Source organism: Diadema antillarum, unplaced genomic scaffold, assembly GCF_040938485.1.
Source record: "Diadema antillarum isolate AM-2024a unplaced genomic scaffold, OU_Dant_1.0 seq00000156_RagTag, whole genome shotgun sequence".
Taxonomy (NCBI): Eukaryota; Metazoa; Echinodermata; class Echinoidea; order Diadematoida; family Diadematidae; genus Diadema; species Diadema antillarum.
This window is the reverse complement of record NW_027271228.1, coordinates 529,666-543,079: the sequence shown is the minus strand read 5'-3', so window position 1 is coordinate 543,079 and position 13,414 is coordinate 529,666. Positions and strand designations below refer to the sequence as shown.

General features: G+C 35.6%; 1 protein-coding gene and 1 non-coding gene across 2 annotated transcripts; one reads left to right on the top strand and one right to left on the bottom strand.

The window, feature by feature from the left end:
- Window positions 1-6,626: 6,626 nt before the first annotated feature.
- On the bottom strand, window positions 6,627-13,052 carry LOC139727842 (splicing factor 3B subunit 6-like). Its single transcript, XM_071638815.1, has 4 exons — window positions 13,019-13,052; window positions 10,945-11,063; window positions 7,621-7,759; window positions 6,627-7,248 (listed from the first exon to the last, which is right to left on the bottom strand). Exons 1-4 carry the CDS (start codon window positions 13,046-13,048, stop codon window positions 7,159-7,161), a joined length of 378 nt encoding a protein of 125 aa, XP_071494916.1. The 5' UTR covers window positions 13,049-13,052; the 3' UTR covers window positions 6,627-7,158.
- LOC139727861 (U6atac minor spliceosomal RNA) lies at window positions 8,843-8,968 on the top strand. Its single transcript, XR_011710772.1, has one exon. It is a non-coding gene; the product is annotated as a U6atac minor spliceosomal RNA (small nuclear RNA).
- Window positions 13,053-13,414: the final 362 nt, after the last annotated feature.

Genomic DNA, 13,414 nt, shown 5'->3' with positions numbered 1-13,414 from the left:
AATACAGCCTTGAAGGGAGACTACTCTAAGTCCCATTGTTTCTTATGAATGTCCAATGTGCATGTCACCATGGCAAACAAACCATCTCCTTGTATTTACCGTGTGTGAAAAGGCAGTTCATGGCAGAAATTGAATATATGTAATATAGCAGAAAACTGAATGCACCCACCTAGGTATATTTTGCTCTTTTCACTGGTTGGTTTTTATATTTAAGTGAGTAATTCTATGTATTGTGAAGAGATAAGAAAGTGAACAGATATTTGACACCTTGCGTACATGCATCTGTCCACTTCAAAACTGCCGGCAACAGAAAGAATCTCAGATTTCTTCTTCTTTTTTTTTTCTATATTTACGAGTTTGTATTTACTTACACTGTAGATTCATGAGATTCTGAATGCAATGTACCACTTCCCTCATGTGTAAAGAATTCTATACTGCTTGAGTGAAATAGCATGGATTGCATTATTTGTACTACTGCTTTATTGTTCGTTTATGTTTGTACCTGTAGTCTACTTTGATTTTGTTGTAGGTCTTTCATAGTTGATTGCAAAATGTTGTATATTACACATAGGTTCCATGGTATGTTAAATTTTTCATTGTAAATCTTTTAAAGGAACTGAGAAAACAAAATGATATTGAATCTAAAGTTTCGTGATTGTCATAGGGAGAATCTACATTAATGTAGCAATGCAAATGTAAAACGATACTTTCATAGTTGCTTTTATGTAGATCTATGTATTTTCTGATGAAATGTGGTGAAGTTTTTGACCATAGAAATATTCTATCTATGCAGGAAATAAGACAAGAGAAAAAAAAAGAGAGCTGTAGAGCCATCCTGATTAGTATTATGGCAACTTTCATACTTTCATGACTTGTTGCTGGCATACCTAGTTCTGCGACTTCAATTCATTTCCCATTTCATTACAAGTAATATCAGTGAGAAAATGTGATTTTCATATGTTCAACCATATCTCTTACATTTGTCAATTGCACAGCTCCATTGATGGGTTCTACCAGTTACTTGAAGCATAAATAAGGTTTTGCTATATACATGCATGCCTGAACAGCACTCTGGCTATGATGTAATACTTATTATGTTGACATTGAAAGACAGGAATTTTGACATCAAGGAAGATATAGAATCTCCTCCAACAATTTATTCTTGCTCATCCTAATAGAAAAGCACAGGTGTGATGCATTGACTTTCCTGTTTATTTGTTTTCATTGCATGTTGCTACCTTACCACGATTTCTCAACCAGCAATTTCATGTATTTACTGACACATTATTTATATTAGATATGTGTAGGTCTAAGTTTTATTTGATGCAAAGAATGGCCGTACCACCATCCTATTTCAAATTTTCTTGAGATTGTATGTTCAGTAGGAATATTTAGACATTCTCGAAAATTTGCTCTCCTATGTCTTCCTTTACAAGCAACATGGCTGTTTATGACAAATGTATCAAAACGATTGACAGATATATCTGATATGTACTGTGAATGACTCACACCACATGTAAAAATGTCAGAACATTGTAAAGCATATAGCACAACACCTAAATGCATGTTTGGTAATATGACATCCCACAAGTAATTGAGAGAAATGCTTTTAGTCCAGGTGTGCTGTTATTGCAATATGCTGTGAAAAAGTAAGCCATGTGAAATCAAAGGTTAGTTCAATAATACATACAGCAAGCTGACAATCCCACTTGACTTTGTACTGTGTGTTAACTGTGTGTCTTAAAAGCTTTGTACAATGTACTGAGAGTGAAAGTGAATTGTGCTCCATGTGCAAGACAACTGTAATGAAGTGAGAGAAATCAGATTAACAGGAAAAAAGAAGTATCATTACAATCAGACAATTATTTGTTACTTTGTAAGTTCAGAAGTTTAGAAGATTTTGCATATTTTTCAGATACTTGTGTGCAGCATGCATCTAATAGGCAGCAATAAACCCCAATTCAAAGATGATTTTATATCCTGTTGTCAAGACATGCCGAGATAATTCATGTTTTCTGGAAGAGTTACGAGCTCTTTGTTGGTATCACTACTTCATGTCTCCCACCTGTGTGCACCTAGCCTATAATCTAGGCGAGGGGATGCAGCTATTGTCTTTGCTGTTTCGTTTTAAACGTCTGATGTGGCGAGACTATTGTCTTTACTAAGCGATACGTCTGATGAGGCAAGACTACGAACAGTGGAAACATCCACCACCTACAATGTATATCCACTTGTCTGGCTTTAGTTGATGTTTTCTTATTATCGACTATGAATCGATGGCAGTTTTTCATCTGAAAAAATGTAAACATGCATACATATAAAACTAGAGAAGCACTCTGAGAGCGCAGACCTCCGCCAAGCATGCAGCTCATTTCCACCATTGATCTTGTTCTTCCGTAGAGATTTCAGTGATTTCTACCCATACGTACGTATAGCATTGTGTGCTGAAAGTAGCCCGATTTCCCAATATAGAAGCCTTTGTTATGTCAAACCGTCAGCTGCACGGCGCGCCTCGCCACAGTAGAAACTAGAGCACGCACTTACATGTAAGTGCGCGCATGCAAACCTCAAATGGGTAATTCCATAAAATAGGGACCCACTTTGTGACATGCCTATTTTGCCAATAAAATTAGAAAATCAGATTTTTGTTCAACATAACTTTAAAAAACATTCATAGTGAGTAAGTCCCTTGAAAACTGACTGAAAATTAACATTCCAAACTGAAATTGAAGGAAGTCAGCTTACCAAATTGCAGTGTATGGGGAAAAACTGGTTCACCGTGTAAAGGGGACACCACTGGTGTCCCCCTTACACGGTAACCATCCATTTTGGCATCTTACTACATATTTCAAACTAGTTCTATGTTTGTTTCAACAGAAGTGATTATTTTGAAGTAAGAAATTAACTATACTATTGAAAAAATGACACAACCCCTATTTTTGGCCAGGAAAAAGATTCTTCAATGTTTCTCGTGTAAGGGGGACACCAAATATTATTTTTGCATTTTTTTTTTTCAAATTAATAAGAGTGGTCAATTTTTGATACCTGTTACAAAGAAACCACAGCTACATTGTAAAATATGCCAATGAGGAGCAATTATTGTTGTGATAAGACACAAAAAATTAGCTATCATTGTGCCCCGACGTAATATTTAGGGGGACACCAAAGCCACGTGTGTGAAAATTATTATTTGGTCTTTTTTTCAAATTTATTTATTTTACCCCAATTTTCTCTTGAAATCTTTTAAACTATGTGACTGCTACCAAAATAACAACAAACAGTTCAACACTGGTCCTTAATATGGATTCCACACTCATAAATTAAGGTTTCTCATGTAAGCAATTATGGGACACCAAAACTTACACGTGAAATGTCTTTCTTGGGATTTACGTGCGCAAATGTGTATCAATTGATGCATGAATTATATTTATAGTGTTCAAAATTTGCTCGTCTTTTATCATTTTTGACCTCTTAAAATAGAGTTTAATCCACAAACAAGCTGTATATCTGTAATTGGTGTTACAGTAAAATGTCACACAATTTTGCCCAAAAACGTGATTTTGCACTTTTTGTCAGAATTCATGTGGAACTTTGAAGAAGCAATTTCTATATTTTACTTTGAAAAGGAAGATACTTACCTGAATAAGAGTATTCAGAAGTAAAATTGATTTAAGGTATGTAATTTTTAAGCAATGACAATATGAAGCAATGTAGAAGGGGCATTTAACTAGTGGGACTCTCTTTAATGGAATTACCCAAATACGTGCAGCCTTAACTCCCAAGTACATTGACCCTACCTGGCAAAATATCAAAAATCCTTCATAAATTCCCCCAAAATTCTCAGATCACTACCAAAATTTAATTGTGTGTTATTTGTGTCATTCTAAACCTTTCCTGCAAGTTTCATCCAAATCCGTTAACTACTTTTTGAGTTATTTTGCACAGGGACAAACAAACACACAAACCAACGGTAACGAAAACATAACCTCCTCCCTTGGTGGAGGTAATAACCACACAGTGTCACGTCCGCACGAGTGTTTTGCAATGTATAGAACAGTGGAAAGCTTACCTAATTCTTCTGGCCTGTAAGTCTGAATTTCCTTTCTAAATGACAGACAGTATGAGTAATATTATTTACAAATTCTGCATACATATCTGTGTCTGTATTGTACAAGGTATGTAAATGCCTCGCCCGATACACGATCTCTAGCAAGGCTGTTGTTTTGCTTGTTTATAATTGCTGATTCAGAGTCCTACATCAGTATTGAGTAATTGGGCTTTTAGTACATGATCTTGAGTGCACAATACTTGACTATTTGCACAACAGATGCATAATTAGCCTATGTTAAATTTTATTTCATGGAGGCTTAAAGAGGAAATCTACCCAAAAAAATAACTCCCAAAGAAAAAGAAAAAAAAAATCCCTACAGAATGTTTCAAATATTACAACAATCAGCCAAAAAATAAAGAAGATATGACATTTGAAGTTTCACATTTTTGTGGAAACATTTGACCAGTCCTTATGAATATTCAAATGAGCGAGATGATAATGTCATGCCCTCACAGTTTTTCATGTATGTTATTTATGAAATTCAGAAAATATGTAATTTTAAGCTAATACAGGTAAAAGCATATTCCCATACAATGTACCAAAGTATATCAGCGGACACATTTTTTTTTTCATACTTTCAGTGGTTTAAGGCAAGTTTTATATTTATACAGCTGAAATGAGATTTTTGTCATTTCTGTACATGAAATGGATCAGAAATTGTGAGAGCATGACATGAACTTGCTGATTTGAATACATGTATTCATAACGACTGGTCAAGAAGAAAAAAAAATTTCAAATTTCCGAATGTCGTAACTTCCCTATTTTTTATCCAATTATGATGATTTTGGCACTGTTCTGCAGGGAATTTTTTCTCTTTCTTGTGAAATTTTTGACATTTTGGAGTGGATTTCTTCTGTAAAGCAATGGAATTGCACAAGGCCTATTATGCATTTGGAATGTGTATGGGCTAGAATAGTGGATGAAAAAGCATGTACCATCTGTAATTGTAAAAAAAAAAAAAAAAAAAAAAAAAAAAAAAAGTGAATTTGTAACATTGATTTGTCTAGACTATGGGGATTCCCCATGCAAAAATCAAGAAGTATACATTGTAGTTCACAAGCATGAACTATCACAAAATCGATGAATGTCATGTGGTATTAATGCGACCTATAACAAATCTTGCTCTAAATACACTACTATTCATGTATTAAGTACATAATGTATATTCCACAATATATCTCTAACTTTCCATGTAATTTTACATCACCAAAAGTGTCTGCGTACATGGGCTTAAGATGGAATGTTCACATTATGTGTATGACCCAAAGGAAAGTGATCCTTGAAATACCATCATTTAACCTTCAGTCTGAAACGTAAAAGTGGTTGGATAAATGGCCAGGTACAATGTAGTGTCCCGACATAGAATGCCATTCCCCCTTTATGGATTGACTTTCATAAATTAAGAATAAAAGGACAGAACAAGCCAAAGTTTAAAAAAAAAAAAAAAATTATACATTTTCATGAAACAGTGGTGTTGGTCAAAAATACACATGCAAATTATGCAATACAATACTGTCAGTTTGTACATTTCAAAAAAGAAATAATCATGTATCAATTAATAAAAAATGAATCATGTATCAATAACATGTCATTCCCCTTCAAAAATCAACAAAGCTACATTCTAACAACTCCCACAATAATTTGATGCGCTGAATATATTTAATTTTCCTTCAATTGCAAAACAGAACATCTGGTAAAGCTATGTGTGCAGGTAAATTGAAGACTTGAGGCAATGACACATCTAATTTGCATGTGTAATTAGGCAACCACTTTAAATGTCTCATGAAAATACAAACTTCTAGAACTCCTTTATCATGTCCTATCTAAACAACTTGTCTAGCATTCTGTTTGTTGGATTTTACAGTATTTATGAAAGTCTAATTGAAAGTGGAGTAGCATTTCCTTTCCATGCATAGAACAAATGAAAAAACTACACACACTTACCATGGTACACAAGACAAATCAGTTAGGGATAGTCATTTGAAATATATTTACACATTTATTACAAACATATATATGTACAGCTGGGAGTTGAACATGATCAGTGCTAGTTGGATTACTTAGACAATCCAACTTTCTTTCTGACAAATTATTTCCTCTCCTTACCTCTATTTCCCTCTCCCTTACTGAAGCTCACCTCTGAGCACATGACCTGCAGGCTATAGAAGAAGTACACTGTATTTCATAGCTGCAGTACTGACGACTTAGGGCCACTTACGATTGTCGTTAAGTGGCATATGGACTTTGAGTACGCACTTCGTTTTGCAACAAAATGTACAAAATAGGGTGAATGCATAGTGCAATCACTTCAAGATGTGTTGTATGTCTACCTTCAAAGTAAAGAAAATGAGGACACATGAGTGTCATGTGATAGATAAAATGATCGTACATTATGGATGCTATGAGAAGTGAGTGGCACTCATTTCTTCATTGATTTTAGTGGTAGCAGACAACTCACTTTTTATTTATTTTTTTTTTTTGGATTTTTTTTTTTTTAAAGATATGGAAGTCCAGGGAATAAATCATGGATACATTATGATAAAACCAAATTACTATAGAATCATAACAACAACAAAAAATTAAATCAAGAAGTCTTTAGCTCAAAGTATTATTGTAAAGATGTTGAAGGTTCATCCATGCACGGTATAGTCTAGTAAGCATGGTTGGAATGGTCCTTGACAAGTAACAGCAGTCAAATAAGTTTGAATTTTAGTCAACTAACTTTTCTTCTCCAGACAAAAGAAAACTTATTGCAGATGCAGATGGACCGTCATTGTTGCAGGAATTCAGATAGTCCGACCTAATCCAGAGAATCGTATCAGGAACTAGAGAGACAGTGCAATGTAGATGCTTTTTTCCTTTGCATTAACATCCCTCCTATCCTTGCATCCAGCACATTTTCCCAACATCATGACTCCACTGTCCATATCAATCTCTTCATCATGGCACTAGAATTGATCACAATGACAATGTCCGCCTGAAAAGAAAGTGTCCAATGCCTTCCACTCAGAGAGAAGACAACAGAAGGCAACCAAAGAAGCCCATGGTTATTTCAGTTCCGGTGTACTCAATCCATACTTGGCTTTCATTTTGTCCAGCTCTGCCTGTTTCTTTGCCTCATCCATCTTCTTGAATGCCTGTGTGTGGTTGAGAGAAGAGAGGAATAAACAGCAAACCTTAATACTTCAAAACAAGAGTAGAGAATTAGGTTACTTTTGTTCTTTTTTTTTTCCATAAAACTAGCAGTATAAGAGATTTTCATAACAATGTTTCACTTTGGAAAAAAAAAAAATAGCTGCATGATTCTCAATGCAACCAGTGTCTCTGATACTGGGGTAAAATAAAGCTATGGAAATTAAAAGAAAAAAAAAGATGAAAGCAATCAGTACAAACAAATGTACATCCTGGTCTGCATTCATTCCAATATATTGTAACAACAACATAAAAATATAGAATTTGGATCCATTGTAATACAATTTAAAGACAAAGAAGAGAGAGGAGTCCCTTACTCTGTTTGACTGGTAGTAGAGAACCACGAGGTACCTCCCACAGACGTTGAAGCCAGATAAATGGTCACAGGCGTTCTTGGCATCAAAGATGTCTTCATAAACCACATAGGCTGTACCCTTTGTGTCTGGATTTATCCCTCTGTCAAATATACACAGCAAATAAATCATTGTCAGTGACAAATTTGACTTCATTCTACCAACAACTTTCATCTTCTAGCTGGTAGATTATTGATTCATCTTGTTTGGAATAGACCAAGCCAAGCATTCTGCTTCTTGCTTCCTGTATACATAGCACTTGTGCACTTGCTTCATCCCAGGGTGAACTTATGTAATTCTTGGCATCTACTATGAATAGCTCACTTGTTGCTATGTCAGGAAAACCTTTTATAAGCTTTCATGTACATGACAACAGTTCTTCACACAAAAATGTAAATTCTGTACTTGAATTTTGAAGAAAATTTTTATGAAAATTTCAAAAAAAAACACAAATGTTACAAAATCTTAGTCAGAAAGCATGTCGTTCGTTCAGTTGAAGACAGCAGAAGTATCAGCATGCCTAAGCACAAATACACAATAACAACACATGAAGACAATTCCTTTAATTAATTCTCCAGCTACACGAATCCATGGCCCTGAGAAAAATTTTTCATATTGGAGGCAGAGCCCTGAAAGAGTAGGAGTGTTCTGAGAAATTGTAAGTGACTCAACCAACGCTACAGAATTGTTTCATTGGCAAACTGAAGTCATGCACATACAATGCATAGTACATTGAACTGTGCCTAATTCCCATTGTTTGAGGTCACTGACCCATAACATTGGACCCAATTTGTGGGTCATCATAAAAGTTCAATAATAATTTCTCAAAGGGAATATACATGGCCATAATAAAAGTGCCCTTTGGTTAAGATTTGCTTGGTAGCAGAAAACCATGTGAAAGGATGGCACCACACGCTTATTCTACTGATACAATCTCATTTGCATATCATTTACATATTTTCCTTCCAAAGTACATTTCTGGCGCTAGCTTCAATACAAAAGAAGCAATCACGACGGAACTTTTTGTAAAACTCTTGTCTAATGGTCAGCTCTCTGATATTTATCTAGATGGTCATTGTAGAGAGCTGCGAGATTGTGTTGTACATGAAAGCATTCTACTAACCATGTACTAAACATATTTTCAATTTTCGGTATATATAAACATGCTAGAAAGGCACCTTAGGATGTGTTGTATGAAAGGAGAGAAGGTTAGCACTCCCCTTGACAAGGACGGAACTCGCCTCAGGGCGAAACAACACACAAATGGTTAAGGCATTGCCACTTACTTTGTGGCATCTAACCAAGTTTTTGATATTTTCAGTCACTAGTTGGGTGTACTTGCAATATTTTCTCATCCCTCTAACCAAGAGCTGACATCATCAACAAGTGAATTTAGTGCCCATTAGGCTACACATGAAATACTACCGGGGGTGCTTCATAAAGCTGTTCTTAAAGTTACGAATGATTTTAGAGCGACTGGAACACATTCTGATGTGCTATACTTATCAGAATTTCAATAATTCAGCACAAGAACTGATTACCAGTCGTTCTTAAATGTTGTCATGGTAGCTTCATGTTATTTGTGAGACTAGTCTCTGTATAATGCTTTGCATAATACGTTTTGAAGACGTATGTGATTTTAATACTTATGCAGCATATTTGAGATGTATGAAATTCTGATGTCTGCGCAGTCACTGCTGGATGAGAAGACTACTATAGTCTGTCACATGCGTACAATGATATAAGGAAAATATAAAAAGAATTTCACAAATTTTTAGTTTTTGAAAAAAGTGCACATTTCCTCGACTTGTCACTGATGTATGTTAAAGGTAATATTATTCCCCCTGCCTTCTGAAAGAGGCAAGTCAAGCGTTCTTTTATTACGCAAGAAAAGTGAAAATATGTTGAATTTTCTTCATATTTTCTTTATATCGTTGTACATGTACACATATGACATCACAGGCTGCAGTAGTCTTGTCATCCACCGGTGACTGAGCAGAAACTTCAAAAATTCATAACTTTTTAACAGGTTGTCTAATTTTCCTCAAACCCTCACTGATGTCTTTAAAATTGCTGCATTCACTCAATCTACATACAACTGTACATGTCTATGAAGGTGGACTTGTCCTTTTAAGTCATTCATAACTTTAATAACAACTTCATGAAACACCCCCCAGGACATAACATGACCACTTCATTACCAGTAAATCGGCTTGTGTCACATTTTACAGGCAACTCAAAGTAACTCTCTGGGTCGAATGAGTCAGGGAACTTTTTTTAAATATAATTTATACACAAAACTTATATCACTGTTTTTTAAATCAATATTTTATCATAGATTTTATTTCTGTTCCGATCTTTTTTTTTTCTCTCTTTTGACAGGCAAATTTTTCTGAACAAATGTGATGTGATCAACATTGCAAACAAGCATTGTATGAGGAATACTTCACCAGCACCTGCACTCATATGAGCACACTAGGTAACTCAAGGTGCATAAAATGTACTAGGATACTTCCTTAGCTGATTAGCCGACATTTGAGGTACTAGTCTAATCTGTTTATATCCTTTTCAAATCTGCTTTGTGTGATATGTATTGAAACACTGCTTCTTTTTTTTTGCATTAATCTACAGATTGTAAACCCAAATAAATTTTTTAAGGTCTCCAGTGTACCCCAGAGGTTGCTCTATATGACGGTATTGAAACAAGGTAGTGGATGTACAAATGGATATTCAAATGAAACTGGATATGTTATGGTCACTGGAATGTAAAGTGCTGGTCATACTGTTGACACCATTCATAACTTGCCCTCTAAACTTCAGTGTGATGCTGCTTGCACACACACTGTAACTCCCAAATACTCAAATGTTAATAGCTGCCATTAATTTAACTTCTTGTCTTTCTTTCTTCTAGAAACTTGCATTTCCTGCCTAGTTCTGCTAGAGGCAAATTCCTCAAAACATGTTCAGATATAGTTTGATGGATCGTCAATTCTTATTGCAATATTTGTTTGTTTGAATGTGGTTTATTGTTCTTTGTATTTTAAAGTGCAATGGTACCTAATTTGTGTTCTGTTAGAATTTGTTGCATTAGTATTGCTGATTCTGTTGTTTTAGCCATTCTCTTAGACACATACTATACATGTACTCATGTGAATACACACTGCCAATTTTCATTACAGCTACTAAAAGCTTTCATACTGAACTATCTATTCGAGATTAGTTCCAGCATACTATGGAACACCATTTAAACCTTCCACCAGTTATGCCACTGTTTGAGCCCATACTCACACTCTGATTTGTCTGATTGCACCATATTTCCCAAAGATATCATACATCTCTTCAGCTGTGATCTTATATGGCAGATTCCTGACATATAGAATGCGATTCACTTCTGGTGGTAACCGAACCTGGAGGAAGAGAGAGCCATACACAAAATACTTGTACACTTTAAGTATATGACATGACATACAGTAGACTTCAACTGATGCTATATCTTAAGTCTTCCATGCATACAAGCAATACTATGCTGTCTAATAAATCAGACCCACTGAGTCACTGCAAGGGTTGATATCTACTATGATTTCCTCAGACTCGAGCTTCCCTCACTCTATCATCATACATGGCTACAATCCGACCAGACGCTGCATTTTGGTCAGTCCATATAACATATATTACGTTCACCATCGAGTCTAGAAATGGTATAAAACAGTGCTCATTGGAATCTAAGGGCTGTTATTACCTTTTCTAATCAATATCAGGCCATTCAGTTGAAAAACAACAAATTTACCATGAACATCTACAGCTGTATCATTTGAATGTCATAGATTAGTAGATTTTACATAAGCTGCAGTCTCATACATACAAAATAGCAGGCCTGGGTATTTGTTTCAAGTTCATCATGTCACTGCACTGCCTGCAACCAGCAATAGCCTGGTGGTACTCCGTAGTGTCGCTGCCCAGAAGCCGTACAGGACAGATTTGATTCCCACTGCATTGGCAGTGGTTAATGGTTCCTAAAAATGTACACTGTATATCAACAGTTGCAATCTTTTATGAAAAGTGAGATAACTGATAAAAATCATACTACAAACTTTTTAAACAAGTTTTCCTCTCAACAGTTAAATACAGCACTGGACTTTAAAAAAAAAGACTACAGATCTACACCTTCGCGCGATGGCTTTCTCACGAATAAAATCAAAAGTATGTGTGGGACAGGGTGCAATTCACTGGAACATTCAAACATGAATGCAAAGTAAGAGAAATTGGGGGATACAGGTAAATAATCAGGGAAACAGGAGGAAAAAGAATTTAAGAAAATGCCCATTACAAAATACACATACAGCGTAACTGATGTTAAAACGTCTTTGCATTCACTGGGGCTTTTCTAGATTTACGTGCATTATCAATGGAGGGCAATCCTGGGTTTTAGGGGGCTAAATCATTTTAGGCTTCTAACTTCAGCACAGCCATATGTAATTTACCCCCACTAAAATTGAAAAAAAAATGAAGTGATATGCATCAAAGTAATAATATGGAATATGATTAATTTACAATTTAGGTGGCTTTAGGGTTTAATACTAGGTACCGTAGTTTACCCATAACTACGGTAGTCTAAGTAATAGGGTTAGACTTGTTAGACTAGTTCGGGTTTGGGTTAGTTTAGGGTGAGGTTAGGGGCTGTGATAAAGTTAGAAGCCTAAAATAATTTAGCCCCCTAAAATAATTTTAATAGCCCCCTTATATAAAAACCCAGCAGATTCCTAGGATAGCCCAATGAAGGACAGGCGGTATATTAAAATGACAAGCTTGCTCCGGTGCACAGGGACAGTAAAAAAAAAAAATGTCACTTGCGTTTGCCACCGAGAATTCCGCACGTGCGGGTACACGAGTCAACAATCGACTGAGCCCTGAAACATATGATTGAATCTGCAGTATTTCTGCCTTGAGTGAAATGAAATTAAGGTGAAACTGAGGGATATTATATTTATAAAGATACAAGGTACTCAATCAAAAATTGGTCGATGAGTAGTAGGCCCTAGGTCCTAACGTTAGATGTTCTATACGGTATGCCAACTATCCGCCTGCCTGGCGTTTTAGCTGTCTTTTATAGACTGTATGATACTCTATAGAGTTTACAATGGACAATGTACTGTAGTGTAGAAGTCATTGGACTGGTATTTATCCAGTCACTACACAGTCTAAACTTGGTAGAAAAATCTCAGTAACGACAGCGATTCTTTTAATCGCTGGTGCAAAATTATTCGTACTTGCAAACATTAGATGTAGATACATTCATTAAGAATACATTTAATTAAGATAATCATTGAATTGAGGCAGTTTTCGCATTGTTTAGGAGACTCACATTTTGTCGTCGCGCTGCTTGCATCGCCATCTTGACGTTGAGTGGTTGTACGTGATGTGACCGTAGATGGAGCTATATAACATGCATAGAGGGCTCTGTGCATACAGTAAAAACCAGTGCCGTATATATACGGCACCGGTAAAAACCAAAGAGAATACAGAAGCGTAGCTTCTAGTAAAAACTGTACTAAGTACCAAAGAGTAGTAGCTTCTATTAATAATCTTTGCTACGTACTACCCGCAGCGATGTGCAGGGACAGAGTTGGACTTAGAAGAAAAAAAAATAATAATAACAAAGTTAAAGAGGAATGATACGAAAGAAAGCAATAAAAGTGTAAAATTCATTTACATCTTTACGAAACATTGATATATGAGACGTGGACGTTCTTACTCACAA

Excerpts from the sequence above, each read along its gene's own strand:
- LOC139727842 (XM_071638815.1), bottom strand. The coding sequence starts at position 13,048 with ATGGCGATGCAAGCAGCGCGACGACAAAAT. Across the intron at positions 7,760-10,944 it reads GCAATCAGACAAATCAGAGT|AGGGATAAATCCAGACACAA; the intron begins GTGAGTATGGGC and ends TATATTTGACAG. Across the intron at positions 7,249-7,620 it reads TCTACTACCAGTCAAACAGA|GCATTCAAGAAGATGGATGA; the intron begins GTAAGGGACTCC and ends AACCACACACAG.